The sequence below is a fragment of the Diadema setosum genome, chromosome 1, assembly GCF_964275005.1.
Source record: "Diadema setosum chromosome 1, eeDiaSeto1, whole genome shotgun sequence".
NCBI classification, from domain to species: Eukaryota; Metazoa; Echinodermata; class Echinoidea; order Diadematoida; family Diadematidae; genus Diadema; species Diadema setosum.
The window spans coordinates 938,276-964,482 of NC_092685.1; the positions used below are offsets into that span (position 1 = coordinate 938,276).

At 38.1% G+C, this 26,207-nt stretch overlaps 1 protein-coding gene across 3 annotated transcripts in view; it reads left to right on the forward strand.

Moving 5' to 3' along the window:
• Positions 1-26,207, forward strand: part of LOC140246083 (uncharacterized) — a 90,667-nt gene that overhangs the window by 23,265 nt on the left and 41,195 nt on the right. For all 3 annotated transcript variants that reach the window (XM_072325532.1, XM_072325540.1, XM_072325548.1), the window contains one exon: positions 11,555-11,683. In XM_072325532.1, the coding sequence (XP_072181633.1) occupies positions 11,555-11,683 (129 nt within the window). The remainder of the gene's footprint in view (positions 1-11,554; positions 11,684-26,207) is intronic.

Below are 26,207 nucleotides of genomic sequence, written 5' to 3' on the forward strand. Positions count from 1 at the left end.
AGGTTTTCACAGTATAGTGACCTTTGTGTGTAGAAACATTGCTAAAGTGTAATGAAATGATGTTTTTTCATCAAGGATGTGGGAATTCATTTTTATGACTGTGATTAGAGTGTTGATTAAACATTTTCATGCAGAGAAAGAAATGAAGGTGAGTGTGCATTATTCTGTCATTCCTGGCCAACTAGCCAGTCAGTGATTGTAAAACTTCATCAAGCGTCACTCAAAGTGATGGCATGTGACAGGAAGTGGACAACCAAATAACTCATGGTATTTTAATGATGATTTGATGATAGATAAACGATGTGCACCCCTGATTGCTCCGCTACCAATGCCTGATTGTAATTGCAGCTATGTGGAGTGGTGGAAAAATCCCTTCACCCCATTACAAAACCCATCTTGTTGCACTGCCAACTGGAATAGCCATCCCTCTCACTCACTGTAGAGTGACGAGCTTTCAGGATGCACTGACATTGCGCATCCCTCACACAATGCCGAAGGTGATGCGGTAAGACCTTGTCTGTCTCCAAGGTGACGAGTACTCTACCCCAGCAGATGTTTTAGCTGCCATCCATCCACTCCTGACTGGCATTCACTGCACTTTCCTCCTCGTTCTTTGGTGTCCTCAAATATCAATGAAACTCCTACAATGTTTTGCCTGATGTAGTGTCTCTGTTTGGATGTCTTGTTCAGGCTGTTCATGTTTATGAAGGGTCCGTGTTTGCATACATGTTTATGGCATTTGTCAGGATAGCTCTACTCAGACTCCAATTGAATTAGATGGTACTAGTTATTGATATTGACAAGCTCATATATTGTGTGAGGAAGGGATGTTCCAAGAGAGGGCATTCTGCTGATAGATAGCTGCACAGTGTACATCAAGTGAGATTGCTTTGTCTGTCTTTTAATGTACATTAATCTGCATCTTATCAGAGCATTATTTAGTGCTGCTAGGAAAGCAACAACATCCTGACAAACATACGCTCTAGGTTGTATCAAATTGTGTCATTTCTGCAGTTTCGATGTTACATGTATCTGTTTATCTGTTCATGCACAAATTATGTTCGTTCCAGATGTTGTTTTAGTATGATTTAAGGCTGAAACTAGAAGACTGTAAAAGTGGATATTTTCGCAGGACTAATTTTTTGCGCTAGGCCGGGTCAGAAGAGTTTCGCGTGTTTTTAATTCCGCGGAATCAAGACATCACGCACAGGAACGTATGGCAAGCAAAAATATTCACATGTTTTTATTTTCGCGCTAGTTTCTGGTTGCGCGAAATGCGCGAAAATTTCAACACCGCGAAAATTTCCACTTTTACATTAATGATTTTATAGTATAAGTGTGTGCACACATGTGTCTGTGCATGAATCATATACACACAAAAAACACCCAAACAAACTTTTATGGAATGAAAGAGTTTCAAGATATATTGACATTAACTGACACATTTGTATTCAAACAATGTTTGTTTCAAAGGTATATAGTCAAATCCAGAATAAAGTTTAAACCAGTAGAAAGAAATGATGCCATCACTGCTCTTGTATAGGTTATCAAGTAGATTTGATTCCAATCAACAAGCATTACTGTTCATAGACATGATTGAGTAAAGACATTTGTTATTAATTGACATGTCTTGAAGCAAGTCAGAAGGAGACACCTTGCCATGAGGGAAAAATCATCAATCTGTAGATACCACAGTGGTTAATATGATGGCCAGTTTTAATATTCTGGTCATTGACCTGCTGCGCTGTGGACAACACACAAGTAGGTTTAGTACTGTTTTCACTTTGTCCCACATAGAATGAAGCCTGCAAGGCAGTCCAAAACTATGCAAAATTACACATAGTTTGCTTCCCTATAACTTTCAGAAGTTTGAGCACTCTGTGACACTCCGACAAAACTATGCATAATTTCAGTGATCGGAAACTATGGGTACTTCCGGTTTCTCGCAGGGAAAAAAAAAATGTCAACACGCAGCAGCATACAAAAGAATGCACAATGTGCAGAAACAACATGAATGATTCTATTATGGTGTCACAAACTACATGAAGTTTCAGTCGAGTGTGGTCACACTGCACAATACTATACATAGTTTGGCAAGAGGTGAGAAACTCCCCTATTATAGTGCATGCAGAAAGTTTTGCAGGAAGTTTTACTGGTAACTTCTCTAGAAGTTTGCGGTCATTGCCCAAACTACGCGAAGCAAAATACCTGTGCCTAGTGAGACAGTGTGAGAAAGGAAAGCTGTATTTTGTAAATTGTAGCTACATGGGTTTGGATGATAGCAAAGCATTGATACCATCTAGCCTCATAGTGACTACTATAACATCAGTTGAATAATGGTACACAATACTGAGAAATGAGAATGGGATATCCCATTACCGTCATGCATTTGTTTTAAAAGCCCCACAAAAATATGAGTAGTAGTATCACAGAAACCACACTGTCACAAAAACAGTTGACTCATACATGCAGATTTCCCTGTTTGCCATCCATAGAAAGTGTCATGATTAATGGAATAGACAGACCTGCTATCTAAGGCTCTGCTAACACACAGTAATGCTAAGAACATTGAATGATGAACTGCTATCTTTCACACTCATGTCAGTCAAACATTCTGGACTCGTATAATCTCTGCAGTGACAGTAATTCTTATTTTTTGAAGACTCGTATTCTGGACATGTACTTTGGCAGTGAAAAAATAAAAGTTGATCGACAGTGAAAGAGAGAAAGAGAGGGGGAGGGAGGGAGGGGTAGGGCAGAGAGGCTCGGGAAGAGAAGGGAGAAATGTGCCTAGTCATTCTGCTACCTTCAGGCCACTTAAAGGGGATGTGGCTATTTATTCATGACTGTTGATTGCAGTAATAAGATTGACAAACTGCTGTCTCCTAGTTTTTGCCTCAACTTTTAGATGGTCTTGTTGAAACCTAGACAAGGGTCAGTTTACTCAGCTTCTCTCATTTTATTCCCACAGAGTGGTGTTAAGGCTAATAGCTGGAAATGAACATGCATACTCATTCTTCATTAATGACCTTATAGGGATATGGCTAATTGATTGCTTGATATACATGCTTGGCAGATGTTTGGAACAATCAGGTAGCAAGCCAAATGAATACTTAGTGCCATCACATTATCAGGGTATAACAATGTATTAGAATGTAAAGCAATACATTTATCTTGCAATATTTCTGCAAATTCAGTATCACAATTTTAAGTGAAGGAGACACCACATTTTTTTTTTTTTTTTTGGGGGGGGGGATGTCACAACTGTCTGTGTCTTTTGTGTGTGTGTGTTTTTTTTTGTTTTTGTTTTTGTTTTTGTGTGTTTTTTTTTTTTTTTTTGGGGGGGGGGGGTGAAGGGAGGGGAAGGATGGGATGGAAGAAATTAATCTTACCTCTACAGTGCATCCATTTCTGTTGCTATTGTTGAGTACTGTATGTAGTAGTGACATCCAAGTCATGTTTTAGTAATGAAGTGTTTGGATGTAATTCAGGAAAGATTCAGTGTGATTTGTCATATAAGTATTCTCAGATAATATATGAATTGATTGAAACTTTGTTGACCTTTGTCCATGATATGATATCAGTATTTCGTGTTCTGACAGTGAGAGAGGATAGACTACTTGATATGCTGATTTGCTGGGATGTCAATATATTTTTACTATCAAACCATGATGATTGAATCAGTATACAGATAAAAACACCTACTTGTCAAATGAGGAAAATTACATTGTCATCATTACTCTTCTCATGAGTGTACCATTTCCCTGAACTTCAAACTTTTTAACTATAGGAGATGAGCTTTCAAGTTCAAGCCCTGTGATTAGGCCATGGAGATTCTTCACAACTAAAGTCAATGTCTGTTTTTATCCCTCAGATCCTGTTCACACAACTAAAATAATATCCTTCATTGGAGTTTGTTGATACTTGGTCCAAGTTACACAACAGAGATATTGGTGCACAAGATTAATCCGGATATTCCATTAAGAATATGATATGGTGAGAAACAAAGCAGTAAATGAGACAATGTTGTCCTTGTGCACAGGGTATAGAAATTTGATTGTCAAGTTTAAGAGGTATCAACTTAGTCTAGTTTATGTGAATTAACGCCATGCTATCATACTGTACTGATCCTGTGAAAATTCCAAATAACTGAAAATCTGGGCCAAATGATCCTATTTGTTGTGAGTGTTTCTCATATTGTTGAAAATAAATTTCTGCGAGATTTGTTTATTAAAATGATTATTAAGTCATTCAAGAATGAAAATCTATATGATAACTTGTGATAAATTGGATCACTATAATTTTTCATATAATTCGTTTAATGATAGAAAAGTCCCAAGACTTGAATTAAGTGAGGACTTTTCTGTTTTTTTGGTTTGATGAAGAAATCATAAATGTAATGTTTCTATAAGAGCTTGAAACAATCGCATTTGAGTGTTACTATCAATAAACAAGTCATTTAGACTCTAACAGTGAATCCTGAGCACACTATTGTTGGATAGTTGTCTGTATGAAAAACAGACTGAAACAAAGGGGTACAGATACATAGTAAAACACACCTGTGAGTTGATAAGAAATGCCAATTGTATCCTTGGTTGTAGCAGCTGACATTGCAACACCAGACTGTCCATTCTTTGGATGTGAATTTGAGAGTTGTATTTCAATCTCTGAAAGCAAGTTGTTATTTCTCACAATGAGCAAGATTTTATGTGAACAGGCCTCAGAAGTGTAGGACAGTTGTTGCGAATGTGTAAATGTCACTGTGTTTGCAAGGAGAAAAAAACTGGGAAAGAGAATAACAGCCAGAAATGAGTATCAAGGAGAGACATTCCAGTAACATGTAGTCAGCCATAGAAATTATTGACATCTCAGTCTGGCAGATATGTGTTGGCTGCGGCATTTTAAAGTGAAGATAAAAAGCTAAAAAGCTAGAAGAGAATAGATTGGTTGTGGAAGGAGACGATGCCATCCAGTGATGATGTTAGTCCAGCAAGGCAAGAGCTGCTCTGAGCTGCGTGACAGATCACACACATTGTCAGTGTCTGTTCCATGTTTGCTGCTCCAGGCAAATATTACATGTGCCAGCTTCCAACCTCCTGAACCTTGGAGGACACTTTCCTCCAGATTTATGGAGCACCTCTGAATGACAAGCGGTAATAGTGCCAAGGCTGCCCCAAGGTTTAAAAGAGAGAAACAGTTTCTATCGCCCAGTTTTGTCAAGAATACAGGAGATATATGAGTGATGGTTGAGGCAGGATTATGGGTAGTCTGATAATTGATGCACTGTGTGAAAGCTAAAATCATATGGCAGCATTGAGTGATGAAGAAGGAACCCTGCTTCTGAATTGCTACCATTTGTGTGGTGATACATGATCTATGCTTCTTGGCAAAACTCTTTGCTATTTAACTTCCAGGGAAAGTGGTCTAAAAATACGAGTGTCACTAGTTGATATATGGAGCCCCTGAAGTAGATTCAGTGAAAGACCAAGGGAATGATACCAGTAGTGCTATTGATGAGTTACTTGATCAACAGTGAAAAATGCTTACAGTCACTCTTGTCACATTATTCATTTATTTATTTGTTTGTTAACTCAAACAATATGAAAAGTAACACATATTCCCAATGCTGCCTCAGTGTATAAGTGAAGATACATGCACAATGAAGAACATAATGATTTGCTGCTGTAAAGTATTAGCAAGTTTTGTGATAGTTCTACTCTGTACCATTCCATGCTAACAGGATATTTGCACACCTATGGGACAGAGAAGAACAATCGCTTCACCTTGTGATGGTTGCCCTGTGAATTGGAATGGATTAGAAGCTGAAAAAAGTTCTGTTGTTTGTTTGTTTTCAGTTGTGGTAATAAGGCTATTGTGCACCCCTTGTCTGAGGCCTTCTTGTATTTTGTTGTTTTGGGTTATTGTTTGCCTTGTGAGTGTATTCTTTTTTTTTGGGGGGGGGGGAGGGGGGTTAGACTGTAAAAACCAGGGAAATTTAGCTGTCGGATTCTAGGTATTCCCTGAAGATCCTACCTTACTAGGCAGCTTGAACTCCAGATCCCTGCCACCCGCTGTCTCTCTTTCCTCTGCCCAACGTCAAAGTATCACTCAGGGAATTGGACTATCCAGGTCCAATTTCCTGGTTGGGGGGAGAATGTCAAGCTGGCCACATGACCTAGGTAACAATAAATCAGCCAACATATTTGGTAGTCTGTAAATCCTGCCTTGACTGGATTGATTTCTCACAATACAACATCAAAAGCCTTTTCTTTTTAAGATTTAATTGAAACAACATTTAATTGACAGGTTTGCTTTTGATTATAGGCAATTACTGTCTAATAGAGGAAATCAAACAGTTCTAAAAGACCACTTTTTAGGTTTATTTGTTGAAAAAAATATGCATGGAAAATGTTGATATTTACATTGTTGTCTTGATATCTTTACTTAGGAATCAGTCTTTCATGAGCAATGTGGATTGCATCAAACATGATTGTGAGAGAGCATGCGGCAAAGATAAATCACTAGAATGCCAAACAAATTAGAAAGTTTGAAGATGCATTCGCATCTGTGCTAATACCAGAATAGTTCATAGCATGCTTGATGTTTTTTGCTGGAGCCTTCTGTAAGATCTACAAAAGCTAATGGATACAAAGAATTGTGAGCAGTTACATTATAGTTTTGCTAAGCATGAGACCGCAAGAGTTTTTGCATTGTAATGATCATTCTGTGCTACTTGACATCTATGCTTAATGTGCCTGGCATAAGCATGTTGTGTGCCGCGATGCTCAGCGGTATTTGCCTTGTCATACAACCTCTTCCCCACGAAGTGATAAATCAATCTTTTTGCAGAGTTGAATGAACCTGATGATACATAAATCAGCCATTTGCTGTGTATATTTTAGGTCAAAAGAAAGACAAATAGAAGTCATGATGTTTTCAATAATGCCAGGAGTCAGGCTTTTACTGGAGTAGAGCTTAGAGACATTTCCTTGCTGTTCCCAGGCTGTTTACGACACAATGTCAGTGTGCAGCGTACTATTGTTTGAAGATCTCTACCCCTCCCTTTTCTGGCACTCTGTCTTTTATAGAAATGTTTGTCAAGTTAATGTTTTTTCTAATTCATCATGAAGTAAATTTTGCTTCAAGAGACTCAAATACATTAGTTGTTCACAAACGGTCCTTGTTTATAGGGTTTTTTTCGTTCATCATTCATAGGGAAGGGGAGAAAAAGGAGCAAGTACTGACTGATGTTGCCTTTGGAAGTAGAGCAATATGCCAATGTGCCTTTGCCACTAGTAGAGCCAAATCAAACTCACAATGCCAAAAGTCAGATGTGCCTTGCGATCTCATGCTTAGCAAAACTATAATGTAACTGCTCACAATTCTTTGTATCCATTAGCTTTTGTAGATTTTACAGAAGGCTCCAGCAAAAAACATCAAGCATGCTATGAACTATTCTGGTATTAGCACAGATGCGAATGCATCTTCAAATTTTCTAATTTGTTTGGCATTCTAGTGATTTATCTTTGCCGCATGCTCTCCCACAATCATGTTTGATGCAATCCACATTGCTCATGAAAGACTGATTCCTAAGTAAAGATATCAAGACAACAATGTAAATATCAACATTTTCCATGCATATTTTTTTCAACAAATAAACCTAAAAAGTGGTCTTTTAGAACTGTTTGATTTCCTCTATTAGACAGTAATTGCCTATAATCAAAAGCAAACCTGTCAATTAAATGTTGTTTCAATTAAATCTTAAAAAGAAAAGGCTTTTGATGTTGTATTGTGAGAAATCAATCCAGTCAATGCATGAGAAAATATGGTTTAAGTTCACGTTATTGTTCTGTCATCAATTCCTTATCCCATTTGACATCACAATCAGTTGAGAATTAAAGAAAACCCAAATGCAGTCAACATTGCTTGGGTGTAAGTATAAATGACTGTCCCATTGAAGTTTTCCCTGTGACAGTATTAACCTGAAGTGTGGAAAGCAAAGTGAATGATGGCCAAACTTCTGCCTACTATTCACTATAATTTGACACTTGAATGTGGCATTACAGAAATTTGGCAAAATATCTCGACGTTGGACGTTGGCCTACAGTGAGAAAGAGGCGGTTGATGAGTTCAGTGACAGTGTCTAATCCCTGTGCTTAGGGAGTGACTGTCACTAGCAGGAGGTAAAGGCTGTAGTTGGGCTGGCTAGTCAAGGTCATCTGTGGCCACTACATCACTTTATATTAGTAACCAAAGTATGGCACAAATTTTTCCATCTCATCTCTTGTGCTAGAGCTTGTGTCTAGATAATACAACATACATAGAATACATGCAAATACTCCAATCATTAGATAGGATGTAAGGGAGACAAATATGTCTCATTTTATGAGGAATAGTATTAATCACATACCAGTATTGTCACGAGAAATACTCAGAGTGCATGGTGTGACCTCATCATGTGGTGTAAACAATCAAATAATTTTTAATTTTCCTCCTGAAGGGAGAATTTCATTGGAGGTGTCTTTGTTATTGTGTGTCGGTAATTAGGGCTTGATCATTTTTTTCCTCATATAATTTTCTTTCCCTCTATCTGTTGGAAAAGAATGCTTCCCTAATTAAAATGCATGATCTGAGTTTCCCTTATAAATACGCCGTGTGCTAGTTTGTCTCTAGCATTCTCAAGGTATGCATCAAGACCCTATACAATGGTTGGTTTTGTGTGTCATAGGATTATGAATTCCATGAAAATGTGACACATAAAACTCACCTCCTACAGTCACCATTGTGTTTGGCTCACACCTGTGAGTAGTTTTACGGCATTTGTCAGTGGGAAAGAGAAATTTCATGATGAGTATGCTTTTAGCATTTTCATGGAGATAAACTTGGATGCCATACTGTGTATCTTCAAAGGTTGATATTTCTGTATACTTCCCCATGCCACATGTGATAGAAAGAATCTGATCCATATTAATTAGAATGGCTGTCTTAGAACAGGACAGAAATAGTTTCATTTGGAAAATGCTAGCTACAACCATCTCAGAATTATATTTGATATATGACGGGGATCAAAGAACTCTCCTTTATTTCTTTCAGTGTTTACAATATACAATTAGAAAATTAAATGAAGCATATTTCGCATTATATACTTATATTACTGATATATACATACCACTAAACACTGATTAATTCAGTGCTTATTTATGTCAATGTAGGGCAATTTTTCAATCAGTTGCAAACTGAACTAGTATTTAGCAAGGAGAAATATTTTCATTTTTCATTTTTTTTTTTTTTTTAACATCCTATTAGATTGTAGATGTCAAATACTGGGCCGTAGTGAATTCCAAGTGACTGGGACCAAGATGATGAACCCATTTTGAATGGATGTTTGTTTCCATTTTCCAGTGGTGAAATTTGGTTGACTGCCGGGTCTTGGAACTATATACAGTTTCATTCAAACAAAACATTTCAGTAATGTATGGGCGAGGCTTTTCGTGAAATACCCATGCATCAAAGAAGCAACTTGTAAAAGAAAAATGTGTTTGACAAACCAGTCAGAGAATGGAAATCACGTCATACACTATCCTCTCTCTCACCCTCTCTAGGTTTGACTCTCTCTCTCTCCCTCTCTTTTTCTCTCTATCTCTCCCTTGTAGAAGGCAGTGCAATGTTACAATGTAAGCAGTCATTTGATATACCAAAGTAAGTGTCAACCTGGGGACAGTTTCATGAAACTTTTTGTCGGTGATTTACACTGACAACTGTTAAAAGCTACGGAAATCCTTGCGTCTGATTGGCTGATAGCAAATATGTCGGTGAAAACCTCCGACGAACTCATTGCTGAAACGCCCCCCAGGAATAGGGCTACCATTCATGTTCTGATCAAATATTTTGGTTTTAATGATAATAATTATAATTAACATTTATTTCGTGCTTAATACACAGTTTCTAAATGCGTTACATGTATCATAATTATACCAAAACGTAATCTTACATTATTCAACATAACTTTAAAACTCTACAATGATTTACATTACTTAATATACTTTAGCAATAATCAAATACTAAAGTTAGCATACTTAATACACACACACACACACACAAAGAAAACCTCCCATACAAAAACATGAGATCATAGTAATTTCATCTTATATTAACTTCATTAGATGTGTCCTCAGGAGGGTCTTAAATGTATCTAGCGAGGGTGAAGATCTGATGTGAAGGGGGAGCTTGTTCTATAGTTGGGGCGTGGTGACGGCGAAAGCACGACTGCCATAGCGGGTACATGGTATGGGTCCAGGGCTAAGTTGGAGATGGATTGAGCGGGATGATCGCAGGACACGGGATGAATTCTTGGGAACTAATAGTTCAGAGATGTATCCAGGGGCTAAACTGTGCTTTACTTTGTAGGTAAGGGTGAGTATTTTGAATTATATTTTTTGAACCATGGGGAGCCAGTGAAGGGAGCGAAGGATGGGAGTGATGTGGTCGGATTTCTTAATGCAAGAGACGAGACGAGCTGCTGTGTTCTGGATTCTTTGCAGGGGGCAATATGGGCATAGGGAAGGTTGACATACAGAGAATTACAATAGTTGAGGTGCGTGGTGACAAAGGCATTGACAAGACGTTCCGTGTTGGCTTGATCCAAGAAGCGTCTAAGTTTCCCAATTTTACATATGCCGAATGCGGCTGAGCGGCATGTTTTGTTTATATGCCTCTATAGATTGAGCTTGTGGTCTACGACAACCCCGAGATCTCGATCTGATGCTGATGGGAAGATCGCATCTTCAATACAGTTGTTGGGAACAGGCATTGATTGGCGAAACTGAGATGTGATGTGCAGGATTTCAGTCTTAGACTCGTTGAGTTTGAGTTGGTTCTGACTTGACCACAGTTTGACCTCGCTAACACACTCAGACAATCTCTTCAGACTTTCCTTATGCTTACTATGCTGAAGAACCACGTACAGTTGATTGGATGACCAAAGTGTACGTTTGCATTATGAAACACATTCAATTTCCTTAGGTTTTGCCATCTACATCTGCCATTTGTTAGTGTGCTGTAATGCTGTGTAACTGTCACTGAAACTTGCTGGCAGTTGATCTTCTTATACTCAAGCAAGAATTGCAAGTTGATTCCAAATTTTCACAATGATGCCATTTTAACACATATAGTGTATAACAAGGAATGTTCGCATGCATTTTAATTTCGCGAATTTCGCGAGAGCCAAAATTTGTGAAATTAAAATGCACGCGAAAATTCATGTCTATACTATATGCATTAAATGTTCGAGGCAACTCGCGAAAATTTCATGTGACAAAAAAGGCCGTCAGCTCCAATTCGCAAAAATTTCAATCCCCAAAAATATTGTGTTTTACAGTAATTACAAATCTAAGAGAGCTGGATAAATGAAGTTTTGTTATTTGCACCATACACTGCATTGTTGATCTTAAGACAATGGTATTTTTTTTCATATTTTCTTTTCATTATCTATTTTAGTAGTTACTTTATTGTATGTATTTGTTTCATTTTGTTCCTACTCTGTTGATGACTGTAGGGTCATGGGGATGGAGTCTGCTGTGTAATGTTCGACACTCGTAGACTGGTGACTGGTTCCATGGATCGTTCAATTCGTGTCTGGGATATTCGAAGTGGCAAGAGTGTTCGCAAGCTGTGTGGGCATAAGGTAAGTACCTTCAGTCAGCTAGAAATCAAGAAACTCACTACAGGCAGGAGCCCTCTTTGTTAGAGCATTGTCTAGGGTAGCTTTATCTCAGCTGGAAGGGAAATGCATTATTATACAAATGATGCACAGGATAGAGTATATCCTGTGATGCACAGGATATAGTATATAAATAATCCTGTGCATCATTTGTTTTATAAAATGGGTCGAAAACTAACGGCATTTTTCACGTACCTTTGTGGGTCAATACCAGTCAACTACATGTAGCACTCGCTCAAAAGTCAAGATGTCCGAAGATGTTCGTCCCAAACATTTACGCACGTTGCACTCGGAAATCCTGCACATAAGTACTGTACGTATAAGAGTATACGTACGCCACATGTTACGCACAAGAAAGGCCGGCTGGCAGCCCGAACTAGAAGTTGTTTACAGGATTGACAGGCCGTATAGTAGTGCGTGGCGCGCACTTGTAACGACTGATTGAGTGCGCACTGCTAGTGTAAACATTGTGACGTCAGGCCGTGCATGATCGTAAAAAATAATGCACTCGCACGTGACTCATTTCAGCGCTTCCAATTGGCTACATTCTTGAACCCATTTTATAAAAGAATGTGTCACATAGTGCAATGTGCAGTGAAATTGATAGTATTTGCAAGACATTTAGCATGCAAAGTATGATTTTGAAATGAAACCATTTCTGAAATTTGATTTAGTGTGCTTAATACATACCATTTTTCTATTCTTGAACAAGCTTCTGGATGCGCTTTATTTTTTTGTCAGTCTTACCGTGAACCTTTTTTTTTTTTTAATTGGGTAGGTTTTGCCACCTTAATATTATGGAACCAGAGATAACTGTGGAGAGCTTTTACTTGAAAATAAAGGAGGATGTGTAGGGAGCATGTAACAGAACAACCGTTTGAATAAAATGTTGGTTATATTTTATTCTGATGAAAACATGAGGAAATTTTCTACATTGGTTATCATATTAGCTCACGTTGGAAGAAAGTCACCACTCCCACTTGATTTTGAATTTCTCCCACTTTGGTTTGACCTACTCTACCACTTTACCACTTTGAAGTTTTGAACATGTTCAAAATTTCTTTGTGACAAGGAAAACTGTTTATGACAATGAAAACTGTTTGCGAATTGTATTGCAATGGTTTACAAATTTGATTGCAACTGTCAACAAACCCTGACGAAACCTAAAATTCCCAAGAATTTGCTACGCTCGCAAACATTCGCCACTCAGTGAGATACTCCCTTTATATTGTACACACTCCAGTGATCAGAGTCTCCAGTTTGCTAGGGGATCCAGACGGAAGAATTTTCAGTCTAAGAAATGCAAGATGGTTAAAGTCACACCCTGCATTCAGAAGATCCCCCACTTCGCGGGGGAAGTTTAGAGAGATTGTATCTTTTTTACGGTGGACCGTCCACATGTGCATTGAAATCTCCCGCTGAAAGGGGGACAAAATCACGGCTGGTGGTTTCAGCTGTGTGTAAGGTCACCATACGTGGCGCTCCAGGGCGCCCGATTGCAAATACAAACACATGTCGTAGTTCTTCACCACCACATTTCGAGCATGCGCACTGATGAAGAAAACAGCTGTGCGAGAAATCAAGGTCAGTCCCCCGCCAGAATTTGTTGCCGGACTCGACAAGCTTGCCAGGGAAGCGGCGGATGTCTCAGCTGAGCGTTCAGACGATGGGATTGCCGGGGAAAGTCCTGGCAAACGGGACATTCCCCATGAAGCGGGGGAACGTCTGAACACACAGTACGTATCACTTTAGAATGAAAGTCATGTAATACCAGAGAATTGTCTCAGATTTTGTGATGCAGGCATCTGACTTTAAATTGATGCATAGAAAACTTGTAAATCCAGTAGTGGCATACCTGAATTGTATATCAGGAGCTCTAGTATTGTCATATGGAAACCCCCCCCCCCCCTTCCCCTGTCTACACATAAACGTGCATGCATAAGAAATGCATGAAGTAACACTGCAATAACACAATTTATGTTGGGTAATAATGAAAATGCAAACTATCAGCCAAAAAGGTTTGCCTGGAAGTACTACAGTCTAAGAGCACACCCAAAGGTGGGTTGCCAGGTAATTTTTCATAATTGATTAACGGTTTTCAACCAATCAAGCCACAGCAATATCCACCCATCTTCCACGCTGGAGTAAATTGCATGCAGCTTGTTGGAAAATATAACTGCTAGGGCACAGTCGATCATCATGTAACATTCTGCATACGCACTGCTGAAAATGAAGGGTATTTCAGGTATAAAGGTTGGATGCATAGGATTGAATCTACTTTACCCTTTTGATGTCAAAATACTCTTGGCAAATCATTGCAGAGAGACAAATTTCTTGGTAGACCTGTTCAATGTATTGCAAACAAATTCCAATGGTGGAAGATGAATTTTGAGCCCCTCTGAGATCTGTGTTTAGGCTTTGAGCATTAATTAATGAAATTATTCTTTGCTCGTTTAGGAAGTGACCTCCATATCGTCGCTGGGGTGACAAAACCTCGTATCTCAAAATTGTCAAATGTTCAGGAGAGCGAAAAAACATGGCGGCCAAAGCACTATAGTGAATGGGAAAGCCTTCTCTGTGACATGTCATGGTGGCTTCATTTTTGGAGTAAGACAGTTAGGATTTGGCCAAGACATCACTTGACCCATTATTTGACCATTAAGCTAAAAAAAATTTTCTTGACATTTTTGAGATACGAGGTCTTGTCACCCCAGCGACGATATGTACCTTGTGGGATAAGCACCTATTGCGTTCACATTGCAAACTCTGGCTCTGTGTGTAGGTATTTATATAGCACAGTATACTTACACCTCAATACCCTCTATTGTGTATCATCCATTGTTTTAAACACAGCTCTGCGTGTGTGTGTGCGTGTGTGAGACTTGAATAAAGGTCTGCACTTGGCATGCTGTCAAGCAACATGAGTTTGCATGGGCCAAAAGCAAAAAAAAAAAAAATGAAAAATGAAAAAAAAAAAAATCTGGACCTCTCACCATAATCATATGAGCCTTATGATACTAGAATCCCCCCAAACTGTAACAAGCTCTTCCCTGCAGATAGAAGATAGTGGTAGTAGTGGCTCCTGTTTTTTCCCACATATATTTATCAGAATACCTGACCTACCAAGTACAGGACATAGTAATTTTTTACTACATTTTTTTTTCTTCATCTAAGATCAGAAAATTTGATCTTAAAGTACAATTATTTTTTTCCAGGATATATGAACTTTTTCCAATTTCTGAACCAATAATTGCTCTGTGCTTGCACAATATATTTTTATTCCGCCACCGCAAAGGTCACTGGAGACATAGTGTTTTCAGATTGTGCATCCGTCCATCCGTAATCATTTTTGTGAATGACGTAAACACTTGACGTGTTCAAATAACACTTAGCATAAAAGCCATATGTGTGAGTGGACAAAGCTGCGCCTATCAACTTGTGGACACATGCGCCCAAGGTCAAAGGTCATCCGTGTAGGCTAAGGTCAAATTCTAAAGTGGGTATCTCATTGGGTTGGAGACGAGTTGACGACCTGGTGGCAACTCAAGTCTCTCTTAGTCCCAGAGACATCTCTGCAACATCTCTGCAACAGCTCCTGGAATGTAGCCAAGTCTCTGGGGAAGCAGGAGAAAATCAAATGTGTTTGATTTTTGCAGAGACTCTTTCCAGTTTCCAGCAGGTCATGGAGACATCTCTGCAACGTTGCAGCCAAGTCATGATGACTTATCTCATTATGAGGTCTCCAAGATGTCTCTGCAACTTTGTGAAGACCCATTGGTGACCTTCCAGAGATGTTGCAGAGACATTTTGGAAATGTTGTGGCGACGTCTCCACAACTTCTGGACAAATGACTTATCATCTTATTTGGAGACATTTGTGGAGTCACCCTGGAATCTCAGAGCCCAAGTTATTTTGGTCTGTTCAGTTGCAGGAGTCATGGCAGGCAATCGTGGCACAGTCTCCTCCAGTGAGATACGCCCTGACAATATGTTACTAATGACCCCATATCTCTGCAGTGCTTGAGGAAATCTTTAAGGAAACTTTGTGTATACATGTATTAACAAGATTCTCTAAGGAGAGTTTTAGGCCATGGGGTCAGATGTTGAAGGTCTAGTAAAAATGCTAAAATTTCTCTTTCTTCTATATATCTGGGAAATAGCTTAAGGTATCTTTATGAAACTTACAAATGTATTTCCTGACAGTGATTCTTGTGGGTAGTTTTGGGTCATGGATTCAAAGGTCAGGGGTCATAGGTCAGGTTAAAATGCTAAAATTATGCTATTTAATGCTGACATTGCACTATTTTCTCAGTACTTCAGAAATGAGACAATGTACAGGCCTATATTTTATTAGACGTGATGCATTACAGCATGATGGTGCTGTAGGGAAAGATTTGCGCAGTGAGGTCAACGGTCAAATGAAAATGTCACCTTATTTTTCCCCATATTTTGAAATTGGTTCAAAGTATTGTCATAAAAATTGTATGTTATACAAGCAGTGATTATGTAGAGAAATTTGGGGGCCATGGTGGTCAAAGGTCCAGGGTCAAAGGTCAAATGAAACTGGTTTCAAGGAATGTAGTTACTGGGGACATTTTGGGGATGTGCCATCAAACTTTGAAACATTTCATTTCAATTTCTTGAAAATCATGTGATAACATCTTCTCACATTGTCAAGATGTACTGTAGACCTATTGAGAGAATAATGCAATATGGTGGAAGTATACCCATCGCCATGGCGACATTTCTAGCTTGTTTGTGTTGTTCTTTACTGTGCATCAATGTATTTCCAGGATTGCAGAATTTGGCTGCCCCAGAACACTCATATTATTTTTAGTCTCTCTCTTTGTTTCTCTTTTTACGTATGTGTACAGTTTGTCTGTGTTTGTGTGCCTATCTGCACCTCCACTTTACTTCTTACATGATGTGTTCTATTGTTTCATTCCTTGCCACTCCTATTGATGTCTCTGTCTCTCATCATCTTGAGATTCGCTTCCAACCGATCATCTCTTACCCAAGAGTGACTTAAGAGGTTACCATTCACATTTTTTTTTAACATTGAATTTTCTGAATAACAAGTCCGTATCAGAAAGAGACTAGGTTAGTCAGGGACAGAAGCTTTCCACATCTGCCACAGAGGACTAATATCTGTATTTGTCCCCTCTACAGCCCTCCCCCCCCCCCCTTCTCCAAATCTTTGGACTATTGACTGCATGAATCATGTTGACCTTGTGCACATGTCTGACCAATCACTGGCATCAGTTTGAAATGGATGCTGATGTCCAGTAATGACTGCAAAATGGTTCATTGGGTCATTAACCCAGAAAGGAACCAGGGGAGAGAAAAAAAAAAAATCACGTTTCAGCACTGGCTAACAGCTTCAATTGGACGTCAGTCATGGAGATTGTTTTCTACATTGAAGACAGCTCAGAGAAAGTACCTTATTTTGTACAGGGAACAATCACATCCTGTCAAAATTACATTTGTTTTGTCATCTGCCTAATATACATTGCTGTCACATTGACTGTAGTTTTCTCTCCATTAGCTGAATGATATAATATGCTAAATGCACCAGTCTTTTTGCCTAATGTATACCTCAACAACATGAATGAGATTAAATATGAATGTAAGAGTTGTTTGTTGCTATCATTTCAATATCATGCAGCTTTCTCAGGCATCACTTAGAAACAAGTTAGTCAGGGGAAATTTCCTGTTGTGCCATTCGTTATTTCAGTAGCATAAGGATATTACTTCTCTCTGAGGATCCAGGTCCATAGAGTAAATAGATTTGTGCTGACAAACTGTTTGTATCAACATGTTCTGTAGAAGTATGTCATTGAGGTACAAATAGATGATCCCTACCCCTCTCTTTTATGTCGATGGAGTAGGTCCTCTTTCCAGTTCAAGGAACATTTGAGTGGAACTTTGCATATACTAGATTTTTACCAAATCATTGAGAACTTTGTTGCTTACAACTATTTTGTAACATGCAGGGTAAAACTAATGTAGGCTTTGTAAATGCATAATATCCATAGTGTGAGCATTATTTTGTTAAAATGCTCTTTCATGTAAGGTCATTTTCATTCACACATTTTTTCAAAATTCAGTTTTTTTCATTTTTGTTGAAATTCTTATTTTCTTTTCAACATTCACATTTTTTCTGTGTTTCAATATTGCATTTACTTATGTGTCTTTTGAATACTGTATACGCCATATATTTCACAAGTCTAAATTTTCGCGAATCAGGAATTCCCGACGATTTCGCGAGTGGTTAACTTCGCGATCGTGAAGTCCTGTACTGAACGGAGAAGTGTACACGCATACATCATATTCACATCGGGATCAGAGTCAATATTTTCGCTTGTCTTTAATTTCGCAAATAGCACCTGACTCGCGAAATTTACGGAAATAAAAACCTCGCAAAATATTCGGCATATACAGTAGTCAAAGTTGTCTTACTCATCAGGAGGAAATGATGCAAATGTCTCAAATTTTGTGTGTTACAACCTATCTGATTTCCTGATAATTTAGTCAAGAGATGATGTGAAAGTGAGATGACAAGTGCGAGTGTTTTGACCAGGTGAATGGAAGCAACCAATAGGAAGCTTGCTGAAGTGAGCAGTGAAAGAGACCAAGTCATAGCATCCTGTGACCAGTACAGACTCATAAACTCTCTTTCACTTTTTTTTTTCTTCATCTCTGTCATACTATCCTTCTGTCTCTTCAGTTTCCTGTATCTGTCTTAGTCTTCATTGTACTACCATAGAGCTACAGCACTCAAATGTCTTCATTCATTCTCTCAATTCATTCACTGTTTTCATCAGTATTCATCCAAGCTTCTGATTTTCTCCGATTTGTTTGTGATTAGTTGGTGTACAAATGTTTCTTTCGCTATATGTCTCAACTTCTTGTAAAAGACTGTTTACAATAATTCTGATGTTTTAAAAGTAAAAATTTCATTGTGTTGTTGTTTCTGAAGTTATGCATGCAAGCATAAAATGCTGACTATATTTGGAATTTAAAAGGAATTTTCTTTTTCCCAGTTTCATCTGAAGTAGTTATGTAAATAGGTATACGTTGACTAATTACTGATCACTACCTGTCCAGATCATCGTGATTGTGATTGGTTCTGGCTTTTCTGATGAAGTCTTGTAGGAAGGATATTGTTGCTTATAATGTAATTTACTTTTACTTTGTCATGTTGATTTTTCAGTGTCCCTGGGAGAAATTGCTGATATCCTTCCTTACTTTTAATTTTTCCCCTTCAACCTGAAACATTAATTATGACAACTGGATGCCTGCCAAATATCAGTTGATCCTCCCAAAATGACCAAGCCTACAATGTACAAATTCCATGCAGTGTTCATGAAATGTTCCCCAGGGAAAATACTCATAAAAGAGAACAAATTTTTAGCTTAGGGAGCTCTCTTATGTCAGTGTGTAATGCAGTGATTTCCGTGGCATGGCAAGAAACATTGAGCAGAGGTGCCCTCCTGGTCACAATCTTATTTTCCTTATCATTGTAGAACAATTGGGCAGGATAGAGGCTGGAAAGAAGCAAGGGTCAAACTGCAGCCAGTGAATTAGTCCAATTAAGCCATCATGTAGCCCCCTTCCTCCCTGCCTTCCCGTCTCTAGGCACTCAATCAGGAAGGCTGCTGGTGTTCCTGAGAGCTTCTCATCTCGACATCCTACCTTTCTATTTGTACAGTTGAAATATTTATGGGGCTGACAGATCTTCATTTGACTTTTCCTATCTAGAGAAAAAATAGATCAATTGTCATGTTTCAGTTTTTTTGTTCTCTTCAGATGTCATATGTGTAGACATGCATAATTACAATCACAATTATTGGAATCTGATAATTTTAAGGTCAAGTAATGACTTGCAAAACAGGATGGATGACTAGAAGTTTTCTTTCTTTCTCTATTTTGTTTTGTATATTTTTTGGTATGAAAATATTGAAGAGGATACTTTATTTTGCTATTTTGCAGACCTCATTGATGATATGTCATTGACTCTTCATCAGGAAAAAACAAAACATGTTATGTGTATGAGATATGCGGGAATCAAATCTCACCTCTTCAATATACATGTACATGTATAATGTGCTGTTTTATACAATATTGTGAATTTCAGCTCTAAAGGGGCAGATGCCGAGATTCAGCCTTTCCTGTTTGCTTTCTTTTTCATTTTTACTAATATTCATGTGGGGGGAGGGGGCAGCAGTAATATTGCTGAGACATCACTTCTCCACTCATTGTATCTGTTTCCTTTGAAGTTTTAGTACTTATGTTTGAACCTTTCACAGAATATGATTCAGGGTCATTTTATTTTGTTTTTGTTATGTTTCCAGTGATGAAAAAAAAAATGTCTGTAGATGTATGTAACTTTCTTAGTTATTTTCAGCCAGTTTAGTACACATTGTTGATGAATCCATCAAAAGATTTGTCATTCCAAAGGGTTTAAGTACTTACTTCAAAGGCAACCGCAAAAAAAAAAAAAAAGAATAAACAAAAAACAAAAAACAAAAAAAAAAGAGAGAGAGAAAAAGATTGAATGGTTTTTAGTAATGATATCCTTTACTAAGTTTAATATCAATTAATAGCACTATGCGGGCAGCTTTCACATATGTAAATAACAAAGTCATCTTATACAAATACACTACATTATCATGAAAAGCAGCAGGGATTATTTAGGGGTTTTCATGATATTAGAAGGCTAAATGGAGAACTAATATATCAGAGATATTCAAGGAGAATCAATGCATCAAAGTTGGTTTCTCAGCCACACCATATACAATGTACAATCTCATAACACAGGTGTGATGTAGTCCTAGAAATTCCAAGGCTCAGTCCAAGGAGGCTTACTTCGTTCCATTGGGTGGTTGCGTTACCCGACATTTTGTAAGTAACATGCCCTAATATACGAAGGGTCGGGTAAGGAGGGGTAAAATAATCACAATTTTATACAGATAATCCTTGATATAAGGTTGATCGTTTAACGCGACTATATGTAAAAAAGTGTCATTCAAGTGATGAAGTATCAGGTGAATCAGGGACGGCAAATCCAGTGAATAAATCAAAGCAAAAGACATCAAACAAGTCATGAAATAGCACAAAAATTAATGGCAATAACAGATAAAAGAGTATAAAATATCCTCAGAAATATAATTCTATCGCTAAATAAAACAATAGCATTTCAGGATGGAGAATATGATGCACAAATATTGAAAAGCTTTATTGTAGGCCCTATACTTCCGATCAAAACAGCAAATCTACAAGCGTTAACATAATTGTGAAGAGTTTTATTGCAAAACGCGCTAACTCCATTCTTGTTAATTTAATTGATTGATTGATTGATTGATTGCTTTATTGTCCACTCTGGAAATTCTTTGTACATCGGATATCACAGCAAAATAAACATTAGATACATCACAGGTACACCACATATATATCACAGAATACGAGTGAAACTAACTCATACTAATATACCGGTACAATATATAGCATATATGTACCATAACACCAAAATACATTAACCCGATCGACGTTTACAACTATACAAAAACTATTAATGTATATCACTTTTATACAATTATTCAACACATAAATATATTCATTAATATCGTTTCCTGCATCATCATTATATTCACCAAACAATATATCACCTACATATCCCAATGTATGTTTTTATAATTCACTCCAAAAAATATTCCAGTATATATACTGCTGCCATGGCAGCGCCTTATGAAATAACGCAAAGTGTGTCTTATATAAATACACATATAAATCATTACGCATTCCAAATTTAAAGTAACATTACTTAAATACTGTGGAAATAATTCACCCCACAAAATTTTAGGAAAATTAAAATTACCATGGCGATGCTTTCTCCAACAAACACACACGACAACCATATCCTATACAAATCTACACACGTCTCAATTTCATCATATACACTAAATTTAGATTCAATTACTTCAAGCTTGTGAAAATAATCACTCAATATCACCATATCCCCCAGATTTCATCATAATCAATTCAGAACTGATAAAAAAAACAAAAAAACTTCGCGACGCAAACTTTGCGACGAACCGCCCGCCCGCCCGACCAACCACTACACAGATTCCTGTCTACCCTCTTATACACTTTGGGTATGCAGGAGTATAGTACAAAATAGGTACACATAATAGTTTCACATTTCACTACATTTCCATAATATAAGAATTTTTAGTTTGCAGATTGATATTATAATAGAGAGATGATACTAGAGGCAAAACTTGTTTAAAGTTGGGTTAAAATGACACAAAGTACATAAGATGGTACATCTTTGAAAAATGCTGTTTTTTCTGATTATCTCTATTACATCTATTGTTTGATGCCTACATGTATGTCACATAGAAAATAAAGCAAATAATTAAAAACATTTCAGGGCCATTAACAGCCATATTTACTTACTATTTTGCTAATTAAGCACATTGCAGCCAAGAAAACCCCATTTCATCCTCTATTAATTCCTATGGAACAGTAAAACACGCAAAAACTTACAGACATGGTTGTCAGTGTATGCTCGCTATGGCAACCAGATATATGGACATGGCTAAAAATATATGTTAAAATGTTTGCAACAAAATCATGTACACAGAATCTATGATCATTCAATCTCAAAGTTTGCATTTTGCACAGTCTATAGGGTCGACAAAACATAGAATATACATGGTAAAGCAGAGAACATGAACTGAACCAATTAATCAGAGTTCTGTGAGTCTATTTTGACCAACCAAACAAACTAATCAGTTTTGAATAATATTTCAGAAAGGGATTAAAAAGGTTTCAGACTCTTATCAAATTTTGAAGGGAATCTTTCATGCACCGGTAACTAGATTCTGATCATATCTTGAAAGAATTCCATCTTTTCAGTCAAGTAACAAAAGTATTTGCAGTGATCTGAAAGAATGATTATGTCTCCATAAATGATACGAAGTGGTTTTGTACAATAAAGGGCATTATCCTGAAAAAGGTCCCCACTCAATTCAGTTACACGTACATAATTTGTATTTCGTCATAGTGCAGCCGGTGACTGCTATCCACCTCCATAGACTTTGCACATGGTGAAGACGCACACGCACAGAGGGGACCGATATCACGATTCAGCCCAATAAAGTCCATGGAGGTGGTATGAGCTAGCTGTCACCAGCAGTGAAGAAATGAGTGGAGACAGAAACCACGAAAATGCCGATAGCAATGTTGTCAAGACGTTCAGATAGAACAGGAAGGACCAGATCGTTGTAATCCACGAATCGAGACATCTAAAACCTTCAACGCACATACTGTACAATATGGATGGCCGTCCATTGAAACCTGCTTTATCACTTTATCGCACGAGAGCGTATCGCTTTGCCATAGTTATGCACGGCGAGCATTTGAAAGTACTGTGCTGCTATTACCTTGTATACAAATGCTTGTGATAATTTTTTTAGAGTAAAAACATAGGAATACCATCGCGTAAACCTCCATAAAACATGTGAACTTTCGAAAATTTGCACTGGCTTTTTCTCGAAGATTCGGGTAAGCTGTACCCGATACTTCGTAAATAATAGGGGTCTAATTCTCAAATGCTCCACCCGACCCTTCATATATTAGGCCATATAATCTACGAAAGGTCGTGTATCGCGACCACCCGACCTGAACGCGATCACCCGATGAAACGAAGTAAGCCGTCCAAGGAGGTACTAGTACCTCCTTGCTCAGTCCCTTGTGTCACTGTTATACCAGAAAGACTGCCACCTTGTGGTGGGCTCATTTACATTGGCATTTTATACACCAAAGTTTGTTGAGTAGTCCTGTGTATATCATTTTCTCTCTATTGCTCTCTCCCTCTCTTTTCCTTTATCTTCTTTTTTTGTTTTCGTCTCTTTTTCTACCCCCCCCCCCCAGCGTTGCTCGCTGAATGCCTCTGCCTCCCTCTCATGACTAATACAGTCGGCAGTATCAGGCACAGCATCGCAGAATTAGCAAGGAAATTGCTGTGGACAAGCCCAGCCGCAGCACGCTGGGCATCGCCACCATGTGGTTTGCATTAATGGAGTGCACACCCCACTAGGCCTGCTCTGTACTATGTGACCCAGCTCTCGGTACTCAGACACGCAAACCAAGGCTCCTAATCTCTCCCTCTCTCTCTTCTCTTCCTTTCCTCCTCTCTCCTGGCTCATATTTTGTTGGTCCAGACAATAGATCAGTTGCATTATGTCTCTTCGTCTAGTAATCAGCTACTTCACCTCATGTGTCTGATCCCTACAAAACACTGGACTTTGTTATGTGTGTTCCTTACTTTGTTTCTCACATAATCACAATTTGTGTTGTTCCCAATTCATACACCTGATATTCAATACTGATGACTTGTTCCACACTTTCTCTACTTTTGTTGATATACTGGTAACAGATCAATCAATTTAATGTTCTATTGAATACAGTTCTCTGTCTGTGTTTGAAAACTGGTGACAGAGTTGAAAGCACCATCTCAAATACAGAAGCAGGTATTGTTTGCTTGATATAAGACCTGTATGGAAGCTTTTTCTCTTCAGCTTTTCAACTGTGTTTTTTTTTTTAAAACAAATAAATGTCTTTTTGTCAGATATTCTTTTGCCAGTGCTGTTTAGTGCAATTTTGGTGAAGAACACCTCTACTTCTTTATCTTTATGAAAAAAAAAATCATGTAAATATAGCCTGCATAGGACAAAAATATTTGTCCCCAACAATATTGTGCTTGTGTGCATGGAAAGTAGCAAACAATGTGGTTTATTTATAATCACTGAATCACCAAGGAGCAAGTGGTAGGTTGCCATCTACAAATTTCCGATTCCCCAGAGTGTCATAGAATGCCTACTTGATATACCACCACTTAGAGAAATTATCACCCCACTGAGAGCTGAGCCAAATCCGCCCAGTTAGTTGGCAGGCAACATGAGGTCAAGTGCATTTTGGAGGTAGCTGATCCCGACTACAGAGGTGAATTGTGCCAGTTAACACTCACCCCTCATGTTCTCCACCCAAGCAAGATGGTGTCCCAAACGAGAGGATTCTCTCTGCACACCCTTTCACCCGATCCTACCCTCATCTCGGTAGGAAAGGAAGCGGCCCATCTTTGCAAACTGTCCTAATTCCATCAAATTTCACCGTAATATGACCTGATATGATTTTAGAGAAGCTTCGGTACAGTATCAACTTCACAAAACTACCTCCTGGTTCTGAAGTGAGGTATGTAATTGATTTCAATTTCCCTATACTTTTTTTCCCTACACAGCTCATTTTCCTTTCTATTACAGCTGAAAATACACTCTTTGAAAAAAAAACAAAAAAACAAACAAACAGTATTGTTTTTTTTCTCTTACTCTCTCATAGCCAAAGTAAAGTTTGACAAATTTGGTTTGTAATTATTACGAGGACATTCATTACAGCAAACACAGTGGAAATGATCAATTTAGATTTTTATGTTTTGTGAAGAAAAAAAACAACAACAACAGAAGGAGGTTGAATTGAAGACCTTGAATGTATGAACCAGTAAAGAAATGTGAATCTTTTGATATGATTTGATAGTGTGTGCAGTCTGGGTGGGCATGGAAGAAGAGATGGAGTCAAACTATAAAAGCATGATTGAGTGTGACTAGGAAGAAGTCATTGCACTCCTTGGACTGTCCTCTCTCAGCTAATGGCTTCCAAGTTTGTCTCCACTAATGAGGAGCAAGGAGAAGAGAATGCAAGTTTACTTTTTGATATGGAAGGATCGAAGGCTGGTCAACAACAAGGTTCTGACCTTTTCTGACTCTCTGTTAATGGTCAGTTGGGAAGGGAAGGGATTGGCAAGATTGGAGGAGGTATGGAGGGATGGATAAAATGAATGGAGGTTGGAAGAAATGGAAAAGGTGATTGGAGGAAGAGAGGGACTGATGAGAGAGATGAAAGAAAAAGAAGATTCCATCTCACACTCTTCTGTCATTATTATACTGTACTTCACTCCTGTTCTGTGCATCTCTCCAGCTATTATATTTGCTAGTCTTCAAGGAATCAGTAGAATATTCAGACACTTTTTAAGCAAATATTTACAAGCTTTTATGAATAGTATTTTGTGATAATGATATGGTTAGGATTCAATTGCTTTATGGAACTTTGTCATGACATTGATATCAGTGAATATAGGGGTTCAGTAGATCTATGCAAAATGTTTTCCCTGGTCTATGGCAATGGTCACTGAGGTCAATTTTCTTTCAAGATTAAAAACAACAAACAAACAAACAAGCAGAATGCAGAGCCTATGGAGGGGGATCTCTGTCCCCTTGCTATTCCTCTAGACCCGGCTGGCTGTGGCATGGTGCTCCTGGTGGCTACATCTATTTTCAGTCTGCCTCAACCTCTGTCAAGGCTTTGTGTAACAGGGCACGTGTACTGTGCAATTCATTCATGTCAGTGTCGACTCTTGGTTCTTCAATTTG